General features: G+C 44.7%; 2 protein-coding genes across 2 annotated transcripts in view; one reads left to right on the forward strand and one right to left on the reverse strand.

Moving 5' to 3' along the window:
* Positions 1-11,277: 11,277 nt before the first annotated feature.
* Positions 11,278-16,295, reverse strand: LOC115119139 (mdm2-binding protein-like). The gene is made up of 7 exons (XM_065027083.1): positions 16,130-16,295; positions 15,871-15,954; positions 15,656-15,729; positions 13,788-13,930; positions 13,124-13,182; positions 11,611-11,755; positions 11,278-11,440 (listed from the first exon to the last, which is right to left on the reverse strand). The coding sequence occupies exons 1-7, from the start codon at positions 16,185-16,187 to the stop codon at positions 11,293-11,295; spliced, it is 711 nt and encodes a 236-aa protein (XP_064883155.1). The 5' UTR covers positions 16,188-16,295; the 3' UTR covers positions 11,278-11,292.
* A 257-nt stretch (positions 16,296-16,552) lies between these two features.
* Positions 16,553-18,864, forward strand: part of mrpl13 (mitochondrial ribosomal protein L13) — a 43,408-nt gene continuing 41,096 nt past the window's right edge. Inside the window, exons 1-2 of the mRNA XM_065027326.1 lie at positions 16,553-16,659; positions 17,022-17,145. Of these exons, the coding sequence (XP_064883398.1) occupies positions 16,633-16,659; positions 17,022-17,145 (151 nt within the window). The 5' untranslated portion in view covers positions 16,553-16,632. The remainder of the gene's footprint in view (positions 16,660-17,021; positions 17,146-18,864) is intronic.

Raw genomic sequence — 18,864 nt, forward strand, 5'->3', positions numbered from 1 at the left:
TCTTCCATTTTAAAGCACATTCTCTGCAAGTCTACACATTTTGCCATGGGGTGGGGCACATTCTCTGCAAGTCTACATTTTGCCATTTTCTTCCATTTTAAAGCACATTCTCTGCAAGTCTACACATTTTGCCATGGGGTGGGGAGACATTTCTTCCATTTTAAAGCACATTCTCTGCAAGTCTACACATTTTGCCATGGGGTGGGGATACATTTCTTCCATTTTAAAGCACATTCTCTTGCAAGTTCTACACATTTGCCATGGGTGGGGGGAGACATTTCTTCCATTTTAAAGCACATTCTCTGCAAGTCTACACATTTTGCCATGGGGTGGGGAGACATTTCTTCCATTTTAAAGTTCATTCTCTGCAAGTCTACACATTTCTTCCATTTTAAAGCACATTCTCTGCAAGTCTACACATTTTGCCATGGGGTGGGGAGACATTTCTTCCATTTTAAAGTACATTCTCTGCAAGTGTACACATTCTCTGCATTTTTTTGCCATGGGGTGGGGGGGTGGGGAGACATTTCTTCCATTTTAAAGCACATTCTCTGCAAGTCTACACATTTTGCCATGGGGTGGGGAGACATTTCTTCCATTTTAAAGCACATTCTCTGCAAGTCTACACATTTTGCCATGGGGTGAGGAGACATTTCTTCCATTTTAAAGCACATTCTCTGCAAGTCTACACATTTTGCCATGGGGTGGGGAGATATTTCTTCCATTTTAAAGCACATTCTCTGCAAGTCTACACATTTTGCCATGGGGTGGGGAGACATTTTTTCCATTTTAAAGCACATTCTCTGCAAGTCTACACATTTTGCCATGGGGTGGGGAGACATTTCTTCTTATTTTAACATTTTGCCATGGGGTGGGGAGACACATTTTAAAGCTCTGCAAGTCTACACATTTTGCCATGGGGTGGGGAGACATTTCTTCCATTTTAAAGCACATTCTCTGCAAGTCTACACATTTTGCCATGGGTGGGGGGGGGGGGACATTTCTTCCATTTTAAAGCACATTCTCTGCAAGTCTACACATTTTGCCATGGGGTGGGGAGACATTTCTTCTATTTTAAAGTTCATTCTCTGCAAGTCTACACATTTCTTCCATTTTAAAGCACATTCTCTGCAAGTCTACACATTTTGCCATGGGGTGGGGAGACATTTATTCCATTTTAAAGTACATTATCTGCAAGTCTACACATTTTGCCATGGGGTAGGGAGACATTTCTTCCATTTTAAAGTACATTATCTGCAAGTCTACACATTTTGCCATGACTTATGCCATGTTAACATGATTTTTGAGTGAGATTGACTTGCAAAATCAAATGGGGGCTTCCCTGGAGGTCAGGGTCCCTGGGATAATTTAGCAAAGATTACTACAAGTTTAGATAACTGGCTAGATTAACTTACCAATAACAAAATGATATACCTTTCTAACTGATATGGGTTAATTGAGTGACTGTCAGTGAGTGACATAAAATTGTGTAAATTAAGAAATTGTGCACCTTGTGTATTCTACTATTCAAACTCTCAACAATATATCGAGACTCCGACTGAGTTCCTAAAACAAAATCTAATTATATATATATATACAGTGGGCTCCAAAATGACTGGCACCCTGACTGGACATGCACAAACAATACTTCAACAGATATAAACAATATAATTATAGAGAAACTCAAAATACCAACATGTGAGAAATACTGTACTTTATTAATGTTCCAATGGAACCCACCAAAATCATTCAATTATTTAATACAAAATACATTTCACCAAAATCAAGGTTTCATAATTATTGCCACTCCTCACTTAGTACTTAGTGCCACTAGTGCCAAAGATAACAGCATGGAGTCTTTTCCTGTGATGTTTGACAAGGTTAAGGAACACATTTGGAGGGATTTCGGACCATTCCTCAATGCAGATCCTTTCAAGATCCTTCACATTCTTGGGTTTGCACTTAACACATCAACTTCCCTCTTCAACTCAGCCCACAGGTTTTCCATTGGATTTAGGTCCAGCAACTGAGATGGCAGAACATTGATTTTGTTGTTTGTTTGGTCTCATCTGACCAGAGCACTTTCTTCCAATCATAATTTAAAAGACGTTTGGCAAACTCTAAGCGCTTGCGTCTGTGTCTTGGGGTCAGAAAGGGCTTTCTTCTGGCAACCCTTCCAAAGAGCCTGTGGATGTGGAGGTGGAGTCTGATGAGGCTTTCTGAAACCTGGTGACCCCAAGACGCCACCAAGGCCTGCAATTCTTTCACAGCGATTCTTGATGATTTTGTTGCTTCTCTCACCATCCTTCTCCCCATCCTGGGGGGCAAAATGCATTTGCATCCTCTACCTGTGAGGTTTTCAACTGTACCATATCTTTTGAATTTTTTTATAATTGCCCCAGCAGTGCTCAGTGGTATATTCAATCGTTTGTGGATCTTCTTATAGCCATGACCAGATTTATGAAGGTCTACGACCATCTGTCCCTTTTGAACTGCCAGTTATTTTCTTCATGGTGTTGGATGACAAAGGGATATTGCATGAGTGTTCTCATTTTTATACACGAGTGAAACAGGAAGTGATGTAATGGCTCAATATAGTTCGTTAACACTTAGATAAACCTTAATAAGTGGAATTTAATTCCTGGTTTAATTTTGGTATATGTGAATTACAATAATATTTAAGGGTGCCATTAATTGTGAAACCTTGATTTGCAGGACATAGATTTTTAATTAAATCAATAAATGATTTTGTTGGGTTCCATTGAAACATTAATACAGTACGGTATTTTTCACATGTTGGTATTTTGAGTTTCTCTCCATAATTAGATTGTATATATTTGTTGAAGTATTGTTTGTGTATTGCCAGTCATTTTGGAGCCCACTGAGTGTGTAAATATATATATATATATATATATATTTTTTTTAATTAGGGAAAAAATGAGCAAGGTCCAGACCTCAGTGTCCTCAGACGTAGCTACGGCCCTGTCAACGTCCTATGGAAAACCATAATTACATTGTAACAGTGACAGCTGAGCTGATGTGTTCTGGAGGATGAAGGGGAAAAGGCAACTCTAGAGAGGAAGTTGTATTGTAAAGGTACAGATGTAAAATATGTGATCTTGACTTGGCAAAAATACACTCTAATGAAAAGAACATTAAAAGGCTAAATTCACAACACGTCTATCAACTCTCATTGAGTACAAGCAGTACCAAGACGGCGGATCTACCATCAATAACGGCTGAGTCATAAGAGACTGGGGTTTGGGTTCAGGGCCAGGCACAGCAGGTTCTCATGCCCCCCCTGTGTGCCAGTCAGTGGGCTGGGTGAAGAGGTGAGTAACCCTGGCAGTGGTCCAGCGTGCCAGCTAGGGGGCTCTGGATTTGCAGTGACCCTTAACCCCTGTCTCCAGGCCCAGAAAGGCCTCCAGACAGAAGAGCCCTTCATTACAGGCCTAGGCTTGGCACACACTGAGCACCCTGACCTAAACATGACCCCTATACAATCTCCTAGGGCAGCTAGGCTTGGCACACACTGAGCACCCTGACCTACACATGACCCCTATACAATCTCCTAGGGCAGCTAGGCTTGGCACACACTGAGCACAATCTGAGCCTTGGCACACATGACCCCTGACCCTATACAATCTCCTAGGGCAGCTAGGCTTGGCACACACTGAGCACCCTGACCTACACATGACCCCTATACAATCTCCTAGGGCAGCTAGGCTTGGCACACACTGAGCACCCTGACCTACACATGACCCCTATACAATCTCTGAGGGCAGCTAGGCTTGGCACACACTGAGCACCCTGACCTACACATGACCCCTATACAATCTCCTAGGGCAGCTAGGCTTGGCACACACTGAGCACCCTGACCTACACATGACCCCTATACAATCTCCTAGGGCAGCTAGGCTTGGCACACACTGAGCACCCTGACCTACACATGACCCCTATACAATCTCCTAGGGCAGCTAGGCTTGGCACACACTGAGCACCCTGACCTACACATGACCCCTATACAATCTCCTAGGGCAGCTAGGCTTGGCACACACTGAGCACCCTGACCTACACATGACCCCTATACAATCTCCTAGGGCAGCTAGGCTTGGCACACACTGAGCACCCTGACCTACACATGACCCCTATACAATCTCCTAGGGCAGCTAGGCTTGGCACACACACCCTGAGCACCTCTGAGCCTTGGCACACATGACCCCTATACAATCTCCTAGGGCAGCTAGGCTTGGCACACACTGAGCACCCTGACCCCTATACAATCTCCTAGGGCACTAGGCTTGGCACACACTGACACCCTGACCTACACATGACCCCTATACAATCTCCTAGGGCAGCTAGGCTTGGCACACACTGAGCACCCTGACCCCTATACAATCTCCTAGGGCAGCTAGGCTTGGCACACACTGAGCACCCTGACCCCTATACAATCTCCTAGGGCAGCTAGGCTTGGCACACACTGAGCACCCTGACCTACACATGACCCCTATACAATCTCCTAGGGCAGCTAGGCTTGGCACACACTGAGCACCCTGACCCCTATACAATCTCCTAGGGCAGCTAGGCTTGGCACACACTGAGCACCCTGACCTACACATGACCCCTATACAATCTCCTAGGGCAGCTAGGCTTGGCACACACTGAGCACCCTGACCTACACATGACCCCTATACAATCTCCTAGGGCAGCTAGGCTTGGCACACACTGAGCACCCTGACCCCTATACAATCTCCTAGGGCAGCTAGGCTTGGCACACACTGAGCACCCTGACCTACACATGACCCCTATACAATCTCCTAGGGCAGCTAGGCTTGGCACACACTGAGCACCCTGACCCCTACCCCTACAACATCTCCTAGGGCAGCTAGGCTTGGCACACACTGAGCACCCTGACCTACACATGACCCCTATACAATCTCCTAGGGCAGCTAGGCTTGGCACACACTGAGCACCCTGACCTACACATGACCCCTATACAATCTCCTAGGGCAGCTAGGCTTGGCACACACTGAGCACCCTGACCTACACATGACCCCTATACAATCTCCTAGGGCAGCTAGGCTTGGCACACACTGAGCACCCTGACCTACACATGACCCCTATACAATCTCCTAGGGCAGCTAGGCTTGGCACACACTGAGCACCCTGACCTACACATGACCCCTATACAATCTCCTAGGGCAGCTAGGCTTGGCACACACTGAGCACCCTGACCTACACATGACCCCTATACAATCTCCTAGGGCAGCTAGGCTTGGCACACACTGAGCACCCTGACCTACACATGACCCCTATACAATCTCCTAGGGCAGCTAGGCTTGGCACACACTGAGCACCCTGACCTACACATGACCCCTATACAATCTCCTAGGGCAGCTAGGCTTGGCACACACTGAGCACCCTGACCCACACATGACCCCTATACAATCTACTAGGGCAGCATAATCTACAGTGCATTCGGAAAGTATTCAGGCCACTTCCTTTTTTTCCACATTTTGTTACATTACAGCCTATTCCCCCTCAAGAGACTGAAAAGATTAGGCATGGGTCCACAGACCCTCGAAAGGTTCTTACAGCTGCACCATCGAGAGCATGGTTGCATCACTGCTTGGTATGGCAACTGCTCAGCCTCCGACCGCAAGGCACTACAAAGGGTAGTGCGTATGGCCCAGTACATCACTGGGGCCAAGCTTCCTGCCACCCAGAACCTCTATACCAGGCGGTGTCAGAGGAAGGCCCTAAAAATGGTCAAAGACTCCAGCCACCCTAGTCATGGACTGTTCTCTCTGCTACCACACGGCAAGAGGTACCGGAGCATCAAGTCTAGGTCCAAGAGGCTTCTAAACAGCTTCTACCCCCCCAAGCAACAAGACTCCTGAACATCTAATCAAATGACTATTTGCATTGCCCCCCGCCCCTCTTTTACACTGCTGCTACTCTCAGTTTATTATCCATGCATAGTCACTTTAACTCTACCTACATGTACATTACCTCGACTAACTGGTGCCCCTGCACATTGACTCCGTACCGGTACCCCCTGTATATAACCTCCACATTGACTCTGTACCGGTACCCCCTGTATATAGCCTCCACATTGACTCTGTACCGTAACACCCTGTATATAACCTCCACATTGACTCTGTACTGGTACCCCCTGTATATAGTCTCCACATTGACTCTGTACCGTAACACCCTGTATATAACCTCCACATTGACTCTGTACCGTAACACCCTGTATATAGCCTCCACATTGACTCTGTACCGTAACACCCTGTATATAACCTCCACATTGACTCTGTACTGGTACCCCTGTATATAGTCTCCACATTGACTCTGACCGTAACACCCTGTATATAACCTCCACATTGACTCTGGTAACACCCTGTATATAGTCTCCACATTGACTCTGTAGCACCCTGTATATAACCTCCACATTGACTCTGTACCGTAACACCCTGTATATACCCCCCACACTGACTCTGTACTAACACCCTGTATATAGCCTCCACATTGACTCTGTACCGTAACACCCTGTATATAGTCTCCACATTGACTCTGTACAACACCCTGTATATAGTCTCCACATTGACTCTGTACCGTAACACCCTGTATATAGTCTCCACATTGACTCTGTACCGTAACACCCTGTATATAGTCTCCACATTGACTCTGTACCGTAACACCCTGTATATAGTCTCACATTGACTCTGTACCTAACACCCTGTATATAACCTCCACATTGACTCTGTACCGTAACACCCTGTATATAGTCTCCACATTGACTCTGTACCGTAACACCCTGTATATAGTCTCCACATTGACTCTGTACCGTAACACCCTGTATATAGTCTCCACATTGACTCTGTACCGTAACACCCTGTATATAGTCTCCACATTGACTCTGTACCGTAACACCCTGTATATAGTCTCCACATTGACTCTGTACCGTAACACCCTGTATATAGTCACATTGACTCTGTACCGTAACACCCTGTATATAGTCTCCACATTGACTCTGTACCGTAACACCCTGTATATAACCTCCACATTGACTCTGTACCATAACACCCTGTATATAGTCTCCACATTGACTCTGAGGTACCGGACCCTGTATATAGTCTCACATTGACTCTGTACCGTAACACCCTGTATATAGTCTCCACATTGACTCTGTACCGTAACACCCTGTATATAGTCTCCACATTGACTCTGTACCGTAACACCCTGTATATAGTCTCCACATTGACTCTGTACCGTAACACCCTGTATATAGTCTCCACATTGACTCTGTACCGTAACACCCTGTATATAGTCTCCACATTGACTCTGTACCGTAATAACACCCTGTATATAGTCTCCACATTGACTCTGTACCGTAACACCCTGTATATAGCATCCACATTGACTCTGTACCGTAACACCCTGTATATAACCTCCACATTGACTCTATACCGTAACACCCTGTATATAGTCTCCACATTGACTCTGTACCGTAACACCCTGTATATAGTCTCCACATTGACTCTGTACCGTAACACCCTGTATATAGCCTCCACATTGACTCTGTACCGTAACACCCTGTATATAACCTCCACATTGACTCTGTACCGTAACACCCTGTATATAGTCTCCACATGACTCTGTACCGTAACACCCTGTATATAACCTCCACATTGACTCTGTACCGTAACACCCTGTATATAGTCTCCACATTGACTCTGTACAACACCCTGTATATAGTCTCCACATTGACTCTGTACCGTAACACCCTGTATATAGTCTCCACATTGACTCTGTACCGTAACACCCTGTATATAACCTCCACATTGACTCTGTACCGTAACACCCTGTATATAGTCTCCACATTGACTCTGTACCGTAACACCCTGTATATAGTCTCCACATTGACTCTGTACCGTAACACCCTGTATATAGTCTCCACATTGACTCTGTACCGTAACACCCTGTATATAGTCTCCACATTGACTCTGTACCGTAACACCCTGTATATAGTCTCCACATTGACTCTGTACCGTAACACCCTGTATATAGCCTCCACATTGACTCTGTACCGTAACACCCTGTATATAGTCTCCACATTGACTCTGTACCGTAACACCCTGTATATAGCCTCCACATTGACTCTGTACCGTAACACCCTGTATATAGTCTCCACATTGACTCTGTACCGTAACACCCTGTATATAGTCTCCACATTGACTCTGTACCGTAACACCCTGTATATAGCCTCCACATTGACTCTGTACCGTAACACCCTGTATATAGCCTCCACATTGACTCTGTACCGTAACACCCTGTATATAGTCTCCACATTGACTCTGTACCGTAACACCCTGTATATAGCCTCCACATTGACTCTGTACCGTAACACCCTGTATATAGTCTCCACATTGACTCTGTACCGTAACACCCTGTATATAGTCTCCACATTGACTCTGTACCGTAACACCCTGTATATAGTCTCCACATTGACTCTGTACCGTAACACCCTGTATATAGCATCCACATTGACTCTGTACCGTAACACCCTGTATATAACCTCCACATTGACTCTGTACCGTAACACCCTGTATATAGTCTCCACATTGACTCTGTACCGTAACACCCTGTATATAGCATCCACATTGACTCTGTACCGTAACACCCTGTATATAGCATCCACATTGACTCTGTACCGTAACACCCTGTATATAACCTCCACATTGACTCTATACCGTAACACCCTGTATATAGTCTCCACATTGACTCTGTACCGTAACACCCTGTATATAGTCTCCACATTGACTCTGTACCGTAACACCCTGTATATAGCCTCCACATTGACTCTGTACCGTAACACCCTGTATATAACCTCCACATTGACTCTGTACCGTAACACCCTGTATATAGTCTCCACATTGACTCTGTACCGTAACACCCTGTATATAACCTCCACATTGACTCTGTACCGTAACACCCTGTATATAGTCTCCACATTGACTCTGTACCGTAACACCCTGTATATAGTCTCCACATTGACTCTGTACCGTAACACCCTGTATATAGCCTCCACATTGACTCTGTACCGTAACACCCTGTATATAGTCTCCACATTGACTCTGTACCGTAACACCCTGTATATAGCCTCCACATTGACTCTGTACCGTAACACCCTGTATATAGTCTCCACATTGACTCTGTACCGTAACACCCTGTATATAGTCTCCACATTGACTCTGTACCGTAACACCCTGTATATAGCCTCCACATTGACTCTGTACCGTAACACCCTGTATATAGCCTCCACATTGACTCTGTACCGTAACACCCTGTATATAGTCTCCACATTGACTCTGTACCGTAACACCCTGTATATAGCCTCCACATTGACTCTGTACCGTAACACCCTGTATATAGCCTCCACATTGCCTCGCTATTGTTATTTTACTGCTGCTCTTTTTTTTCTTACTTTTATTTCTTATTCTTTTAATAATTCTTTTTTTTTATTCTTAAAACTGCATTGTTGGTTAAGGGCTTGTTAGTAAACATTTCACTGTAAGGTCTAAACCTGTTGTATTTGGCACATGTGACAAATAAAATGTATTTGATTGATTCTAAAATTAATTAAATAAAAATGTCTCAATCTACACATAATACTAATGACAAAGCAAAAACAGTTTAGAAATGTTAGCAAATGTATTAAATATAAAAAACAGAAATGCCTTATTTACCTAAATATTCAGACACTTTGCTATGAGACTTGAAATTGAGTTCTGGTGCGTCTTGTTTTATTTTTTTTATTTAACCTTTATTTAACTGTTTCCATTGATCATTCTTGAGATGTTTCTACAACTTGATTGGAGTCCAAATTCAATTGATTGGTCATGATGTGGAAAGGCTCACACCTGTCTATATCAGGTCCCACAGTTGACACTGGATGTCAGAGCAAAAAGTCTTAAATTCAATTGATTGGACATGACTTGGAAAGGCCTGTCTATATAGTCCTACAGTTGACAGTGCATGTCAGAGGAAACACCAAGCCATGAGGTCAAAGGAATTGTCCGTAGAGCTAACGGGATAGGATTGTGTCGAGGCACAGATCTGGGGAAAGGTACCAAACAATTTCTGCAGCATTGAAGGTCCCCAAGAACACAGTGGCCTCCATCATTCTTAAATGGAAGACGTTTGGAACCACCAAGACTCTTCTTAGAGCTTGCCGCCCGGCCAAACTGAGCAATCGGGGGAGAAGGGCCTGGTTAGGGAGGTGACCAAGAACCTGATGGTCACTCTGACAGAACTCCAGAGTTCCTCTGTGGAAGCCACTCCTCAGTAAAAGACACACGAAAGCCTGCATAGAGTTTGCCAAAAGGCACCTAAATATTCTCAGACCATGAGAAAGAAGATTCTCTGGTCTGATGAAACCAAGATTGACCTCTTTGGCCTGAATGCCAAGTGTCACATTTGGAGGAAACCTGGCGCCATCCCTACGGTGAAGCATGGTGGCAGCATCATGCTGTGGGGATGTTTTTCAGCGGCAGGGACTGGGAGACTAGTCAGGATCAAGGGAAAGATGAACGGAGCAAAGTACAGAGAGATCCTTGATGAAAATCTGCTCCAGATCGCTCAGCACCTCAGACTGGGACGAATGTTCACCTTCAAACAGGACAACAACTCTATGTAAACAGCCAAGACAATGCAGGAGTGGCTTCTGGAAAAATCTCTGAATGTCCTTGAGTGGCCCAGCTAGAGCCCGGACTTGAACCCGATCAAACATCACTAGAGAGACCTGAAAATAGCTGTGCAGCGACACTCCCCGTCCAACCTGACAGAGCTTGAGAGGATCTGCAGAGAAGAATGGGAGAAACTCCCCAAATGCAGGTGTGCCAAGATTGTAGCGTCATACCCAAGAAGACGCAAGGCTATAATCGCTGCCAAAGGTGCTTTAACAAAGTACTGAGTAAAGGATCTGAATATTTATCAAAATGTGATATTTCAGTTTTTCAGTCTTTTATTGTTAATACATTTGCAAAAAAAATCTAAACCTGTTTTTGCTTTGTCATTATGGGGTTGTGTGTGTAGATTGGGGGAGGAGGGGGTGACAATTTAATCAATTTTAGAATAAGGCTGTAACGTAACAAAATGTGGAAAAGGTCAATACCTTCAGAATGCACTGTACATCATATTGTAATAGTTCAAATACACCCACTTTCCTTTCACATTGCTGATGTACTAACAAACACCCACTAGTGGTCAAGTATATAGATTCAACAGTCAAAACCATTCTGACTGACTAAATAACCTTACCTTTTTCTCTCTGATGAGAACACCTCCTCTCCATAACTCCCTCCCATCAATACAGGTCATGATGCTACTGGGATGTACTACTCTGGCTGACAGGTTAGAGGCTGGCTTCTGCCACCTGGAGGAACAAGCAAAGAAGGACAGACATCAGTTTATCTGTGTATTTAGCCATTCAACAAGTCTATGCTGCCCTCTAGTGGTAAAATGGAGATCACACAGGTACAACTGTTGGGAGGATTCCAGTGTCAAGTGGGCTCGTCATTTAGTATAATAGTTCTTTGTCCTTACCCAGCGTGGTGTTCAGTCACTATGGTCATCTTGGCTGTGTGCCATGTCTGCATGTGTTTCAACGAGCCAATCACAGGGAGGAAGTCCTTCAGCTTAGGAGATTCTTCAGCAAAACCCAGAAATATCACATCTAACAGAGCTTTTCCTGGGGGAGAAACAGAGTCAGCCATAAAATACCTAGTAAACTGACACAAATATTACATCTAGGAGAAACAGAGTCAGCCATAAAACACCTAGTAAACTGACACAAATATCACATCTAGCAGAGTTTTTCCTGGGAGAGAGATAGAGGGGAACAGAGTCAGCTATAAAACACCTAGTAAACTGACACAAATATTACATCTAGGAGAAACAGAGTCAGCCATAAAACACCTAGTAAACTGACACAAATATTACATCTAGGAGAAACAGAGTCAGCCATAAAACACCTAGTAAACTGACACAAATATTACATCTAGGAGAAACAGAGTCAGCCATAAAACACCTAGTAAACTGACACAAATATCACATCTAGCAGAGTTTTTCCTGGGAGAGAAAGAGAGGGGAACCGAGTCAGCCATAAAACACCTAGTAAACTGACACAAATATCACATCTAGGAGAAACAGAGTCAGCCATAAAACACCTAGTAAACTGACACAAATATTACATCTAGGAGAAACAGAGTCAGCCATAAAACACCTAGTAAACTGACACAAATATTACATCTAGGAGAAACAGAGTCAGCCATAAAACACCTAGTAAACTGACACAAATATTACATCTAGGAGAAACAGAGTCAGCCATAAAACACCTAGTAAACTGACACAAATATTACATCTAGGAGAAACAGAGTCAGCCATAAAAACACATAGTAAACTGACACAAATATCAGATCTAGCAGAGCTTTTCCTGGGAGAGAAAGAGAGGGGAACAGAGTCAGCTATAAAACACCTAGTAAACTGACACAAATATTACATCTAGGAGAAACAGAGTCAGCCATAAAACACCTAGTAAACTGACACAAATATCACATCTAGGAGAAACAGAGTCAGCCATAAAACACCTAGTAAACTGACACAAATATTACATCTAGGAGAAACAGAGTCAGCCATAAAACACCTAGTAAACTGACACAAATATTACATCTAGGAGAAACAGAGTCAGCCATAAAACACCTAGTAAACTGACACAAATATTACATCTAGGAGAAACAGAGTCAGCCATAAAACACCTAGTAAACTGACACAAATATTACATCTAGGAGAAACAGAGTCAGCCATAAAACACCTAGTAAACTGACACAAATATTACATCTAGGAGAAACAGAGTCAGCCATAAAAACACATAGTAAACTGACACAAATATCAGATCTAGCAGAGCTTTTCCTGGGAGAGAAAGAGAGGGGAACAGAGTCAGCTATAAAACACAACACAAGCCACGGCATGTAGGAAATATAGAGAACTCCTGGATAAGATATATAGAGGAATCTTTCTCGGTCTGGCCAAATGAACCAAGGTGAATGGAGTGAGTTACCTGGAGGGGGAAGCTGGTCTGATAACAGGTGTAATCCCTCTGCAGCCTCTTCATACAACCTGCAGTCATCACAAATCAGAACATTATTCATACAACTATTCATTTATTCAGCCCTGACAGGGCCCTACCTTGCAATACAGCCAGGAAATGTGATATTCAGAAGTTCTAGAACATCTCAGAGGAAATAAGGTCAACTTTGTATGTTTGCTTAAACACTACAGAAGTAGTATTATAGAAGAGCACAGAGCTGGGATGTGCAACAGAATTAAAACAGGGCTCTATGCTGACCTGTTTCTCCTAAGTTGAAACATTTAGGAGCACAAAAATAAAATATTTGAGAAAGAGTGTTTTAATGATAAGATATTACTAGACGTTTTTGGGGTGTTCTATGCTAAATCAAGCACAATGTACCCTCAAATATTTGAGTCACTTAGGCGAGACAAAAATGTTCAGCTGGCCCTTTAAGGGCGGGAGGTTGCCGTGGTAACGGTGAAACTCGCATGTCTGACTGAGTCCGAATCTCCAGGTCACTTCACACTTGTACATTTTACTCGCACATACATGTGCTCATACTTGACTTTTGCCGTTCGGCCACACATCTATTTTTAGTTGTCAATGTAAGTCTAATGGTGGCACTGTAGAGCCCTGTGAACATCACTCATACTGTGTCTGCTGTGGGTCAGGCTGGTCAGTCTTCTCCTCCTGCTCATCCAGAGCACTGAGACAGGCCTCCATAGTGCTGGGGCTTTCCTCCTGCTCATCGTTCTTCTGACAACTACCCAGCTCCTCCCACTCCGTAGTGCAGAACTACAACCAGAAACAGGAAGGATGGCAGTCAGTCAATGTGGTCAACAGGTGATGACAGTTAGCCAATAGGTGATGACAGTCAGCCAATAGGTGATGACAGTCAGCCAATAGGTGATGACAGTCAGCCAACAGGTGATGACAGTCAGCCAATAGGTGATGACAGTCATCCAATAGGTGATGACAGTCAGCCAATAGGTGATGACAGTCAGCCAATAGGTGATGACAGTCAGCCAATAGGTGATGACAGTCAGCCAATAGGTGATGACAGTCAGCCAATAGGTGATGACAGCCAGCCAACAGGTGATGACAGTCAGCCAATAGGTGATGACAGTCAGCCAACAGGTGATGACAGTCAGCCAATAGGTGATGACAGTCAGCCAATAGGTGATGACAGTCAGCCAATAGGTGATGACAGTCAGCCAATAGGTGATGACAGCCAGCCAACAGGTGATGACAGTCAGCCAATAGGTGATGACAGCCAGCCAACAGGTGATGACAGTCAGCCAATAGGTGATGACAGTCAGCCAACAGGTGATGACAGTCAGCCAATAGGTGATGACAGTCAGCCAATAGGTGATGACAGTCAGCCAATAGGTGATGACAGCCAGCCAACAGGTGATGACAGTCAGCCAATAGGTGATGACAGCCAGCCAACAGGTGATGACAGTCAGCCAACAGGTGATGACAGTCAGCCAACATGTGATGACAGTCAGCCAACAGGTGATGACAGTCAGCCAACAGGTGATGACAGTCAGCCAACAGGTGATGACAGTCAGCCAACAGGTGATGACAGTCAGCCAATGTGGTGAATAGGTTTGAGGACTCCCCCAAAGAAACAGAAGACTGCGATGAATGTGTCATGTATAACTGATGAAATGGTTGGATGTTGTGTTCAACAGTAGAAGCTGCTTGCGGAGCAGAACATAGGTAGACATCTCTACATCTCCATAAACACAAAGCAGGACATAGGCAGACATCTCTACATCTCCATAAACACAAAGCAGGACATAGGTAGACATCTCCACATCTCCATAAACACAAAGCAGGACATAGGTAGACATCTCCACATCTCCATAAACACAAAGCAGGACATAGGCAGACATCTCTACATCTCCATAAACACAAAGCAGACATCTCTACATCTCCATAAACACAAAGCAGACATCTCCACATCTCCATAAACACAAAGCAGACATCTCCACATCTCCATAAACACAAAGCAGACATCTCCACATCTCCATAAACACAAAGCAGACATCTCCACAAACACAAAGCAGACATCTCCACATCTCCATAAACACAAAGCAGACATCTCTACATCTCCATAAACACAAAGCAGACATCTCCACATCTCCATAAACACAAAGCAGACATCTCTACATCTCCATAAACACAAAGCAGACATCTCCACATCTCCATAAACACAAAGCAGACATCTCTACATCTCCATAAACACAAAGCAGGACATAGGCAGACATCTCCACATCTCCCTAAACACAAAGCAGACATCTCTACATCTCCATAAACACAAAGCAGGACATAGGCAGACATCTCCACATCTCCATAAACACAAAGCAGGACACAGGCAGACATCTCCACATCTCCATAAACACAAAGCAGGACAAAGGCAGATATCTCCACATCTCCACAAACACAAAGAACGACAGAGAAGGGTCAGAACGACATCCCTGATTAATACCAGACATTCCTTGACATGACACTTACCTGAGATGTCCCATGGCATGTCTGGACAGCAAAATACCACCTCTGTGAGGCTGGACCACCACTCAGAGAGCAGGCTTAGGAGGCAGATGAGAAAGATGACAGAATCACATTTAGCAAATGTTACTTAACCACTTACAATATTTAAAAGCAGGTAGACATATTGCAATCGTTTCTGCAAGCAAGACACCTGACACACAAACAATGCATTGGCTTACCTGGAAACAGAGAAACCCTCCGTTTTGAATTACAACTGGCGATGCTCCCCAGTTTATCATAGATTTGTTTGGCAGCCTCCAATGCTGTAAAATAAACGATTTACAATAATTCAAGAAGTTATGACTTACATTTACAAGAACACGACCATTGCTCATTGTATGTTTATGATCCGTTCTACTATAGATGGCTCTGCAGCTTCCTACTACAGTAGAAAACAACACGAAATCCGAGTCCGCTACAAAGCTATGGTTAACGTACCCTTCGCGCATTTATCCTCTTCTTGGTTAAAAGAAACAACTAGCACGTACCGATCCATTCCTCTGAATACTCTACCATCAGTGTTCAGTATAAATGTAAATAAAAAGTTGTGTGGACTTTTTTTCGTATTATCAAATTCATTTCCGCGCGCTCTCTCTCTGGTGAAACGGAAGTTGTCATCTAGAGTTCTGGGGACGTCAAGGCGCGACTTCAAAATACAACCGGCGGGAAAATACATGTTTAATGACCATGAGCGATATTATAAAAACCAAATATTCTTTGGCATATTCTTTGATGGTTTTCTCCCTAAAATATACCAATATCATCGGTTACATATTATTCACCGAAAATTTACTAGTTATCCATTCAGGATTTCAAGAACAGATTTACAATTTGGACCCAGGAACGGAGTTTTTTTTATCCATGTTTCGACTCAATACAACGCTGCACCATCTGCTCACATTGGGGTCAATCTGGAATGATGTGCTCGTAATTCAAGTAGTATGTCCAGTTTTACTAAATCTGCCCAGGTAATACTTTATTTTTTATACGTAATTGTATTTAGAACCAGCATTTAATGTGTAAATGTGTCAGTTATATGCTAAACTCATCGCTATCCGATGGTACATGTAGCTAACGTTAGCTAACTAGCTATCCGCAATCTGTCCAGGTAGCTAATCTCTTTATTAATCGTAGTCTTAAATTACAGTGGGATCTTTTCTTGCAATGATTTATTGTATGAATATAATCCGTGTGCCCAAGCCAGCCTGCAGCTACATGTTTGTGGTTTGAGAGCTGACAACTGTGTGTTGATGAGGGATGCTGTGCTACTACTGTGTCTGAAACTCTGAATTGACTTGATCTCTCTCTCTCTCTGTTCCCCCGTATTCAGCAATGGGCTACCTTTGCCAGGTCGTGGTACCTGATAGACGCTCGGATGCAGCCTCCAGGGAAGATTGCCACTATGTGTGCAATCAGGCTACAGGGGAAACACAAACCTATCTACCATGCACTGAGTAAGTAGACAGCTAGCTAGTATGCCCGTTTTAGAAATGATGTGTTTTGCTGAATGTGTGTGACTGTGCAATACAGTCTGCAGTTGATTTGAGTATTTAATTTGAGGTTTTCTTCACAGCCAGCCAGGACATATTCAGAGATTTGTTTGCGGCCATAACAATGACCACATGGTGGCGCTAAAGTATCACTGTGAAACTAATAGACCCCAACTATGCACATAACCAGAAGGCATAGTACTTTCCACACACCACTTATTTTTCATCAACTGCCTTCAGCATTCCCTCAAAACCTGTGTCTATTCACACTAATTTGATTTGACTGAGGTGAATGCCTCGTCACCTGATGTGAAGGTCCATGTGTGTGGACAGGGACCCTGAGGGATATGTGTAACCTTTAACCAGTTAACAAACTCTTATTTACAATGACGACCCGGCCAACGCTGGGGCAATTGTGCGCCGCCCTATGGGACTCCCAATGTGATACAGCCTGGATTCGAACCTGGTACTATAGTGACGCCTCTTGCACTGAGATACAGTGTCTTACACCACTGCCCCACTCGGCAGCCCCTCGGGATGGAGAACCCTGTCCGTTACTTTCCCCTCATCCCTGGAGCTGTGCTCTGTTAACGGTTGTGTGTGGGCAGGGACCCTGAGGGATGGAGAACCCTGTCCATTACTTTCCCCTCATCCCTGGAGCTGTGCTCTGTTAACGGTTGTGTGTGGGCAGGGACCCTGAGGGATGGAGAACCCTGTCCATTACTGTCCCCTCATCCCTGGAGCTGTGCTCTGTTAACGGTTGTGTGTGGGCAGGGACCCTGAGGGATAGAGAACCCTGTCCATTACTGTCCCCTCATCCCTGGAGCTCTGCTCTGTTAACGGTTGTGTGTGGGCAGGGACCCTGAGGGATAGAGAACCCTGTCCATTACTGTCCCCTCATCCCTCATCCCTGGAGCTCTGCTCTGTTAACGGTTGTGTGTGGGCAGGGACCCTGAGGGATAGAGAACCCTGTCCATTACTGTCCCCTCATCCCTGGAGAACCCTGTCCATTACTGTCCCCTCATCCCTGGAGCTGTGCTCTGTTAACGGTTGTGTGTGGGCAGGGACCCTGAGGGATAGAGAACCCTGTCCATTACTGTCCCCTCATCCCTGGAGAACCCTGTCCATTACTGTCCCCTCATCCCTGGAGAACCCTGTCCATTACTGTCCCCTCATCCCTGGAGCTGTGCTCTGTTAACGGTTGTGTGTGGGCAGGGACCCTGAGGGATGGAGAACCCTGTCCATTACTTTCCCCTCATCCCTGGAGAACCCTGTCCATTACTGTCCCCTCATCCCTCATCCCTGGAGCTGTGCTCTGTTAACGGTTGTGTGTGGGCAGGGACCCTGAGGGATAGAGAACCCTGTCCATTACTGTCCCCTCATCCCTGGAGCTGTGCTCTGTTAATGGTTGTGTGTAGCAGGGACCCTGAGGGATAGAGAACCCTGTCCATTACTGTCCCCTCATCCCTCATCCCTGGAGCTGTGCTCTGTTAACGGTTGTGTGTGGGCAGGGACCCTGAGGGATGGAGAACCCTGTCCATTACTTTCCCCTCGTCCCTGGAGCTGTGCTCTGTTAACGGTTGTGTGTAGCAGGGACCCTGAGGGATAGAGAACCCTGTCCATTACTGTCCCCTCATCCCTGGAGCTGTGCTCTGTTAACGGTTGTGTGTAGCAGGGACCCTG

This window comes from Oncorhynchus nerka, linkage group LG14, assembly GCF_034236695.1.
Source record: "Oncorhynchus nerka isolate Pitt River linkage group LG14, Oner_Uvic_2.0, whole genome shotgun sequence".
In the NCBI taxonomy this organism is placed as follows: domain Eukaryota; kingdom Metazoa; phylum Chordata; class Actinopteri; order Salmoniformes; family Salmonidae; genus Oncorhynchus; species Oncorhynchus nerka.

Bases quoted from the DNA above. Each gene is read 5' to 3' on its own strand.
- LOC115119139 (XM_065027083.1), bottom strand. From the start codon at position 16,187: ATGGATCGGTACGTGCTAGTTGTTTCTTTTAACCAAGAAGAGGATAAA. The intron at 15,955-16,129 runs GTACGTTAACCA...TTTATTTTACAG, and splicing joins AGAGGATAAATGCGCGAAGG to CATTGGAGGCTGCCAAACAA. The intron at 13,931-15,655 runs GTAAGTGTCATG...TTCTGGTTGTAG, and splicing joins CATGCCATGGGACATCTCAG to TTCTGCACTACGGAGTGGGA.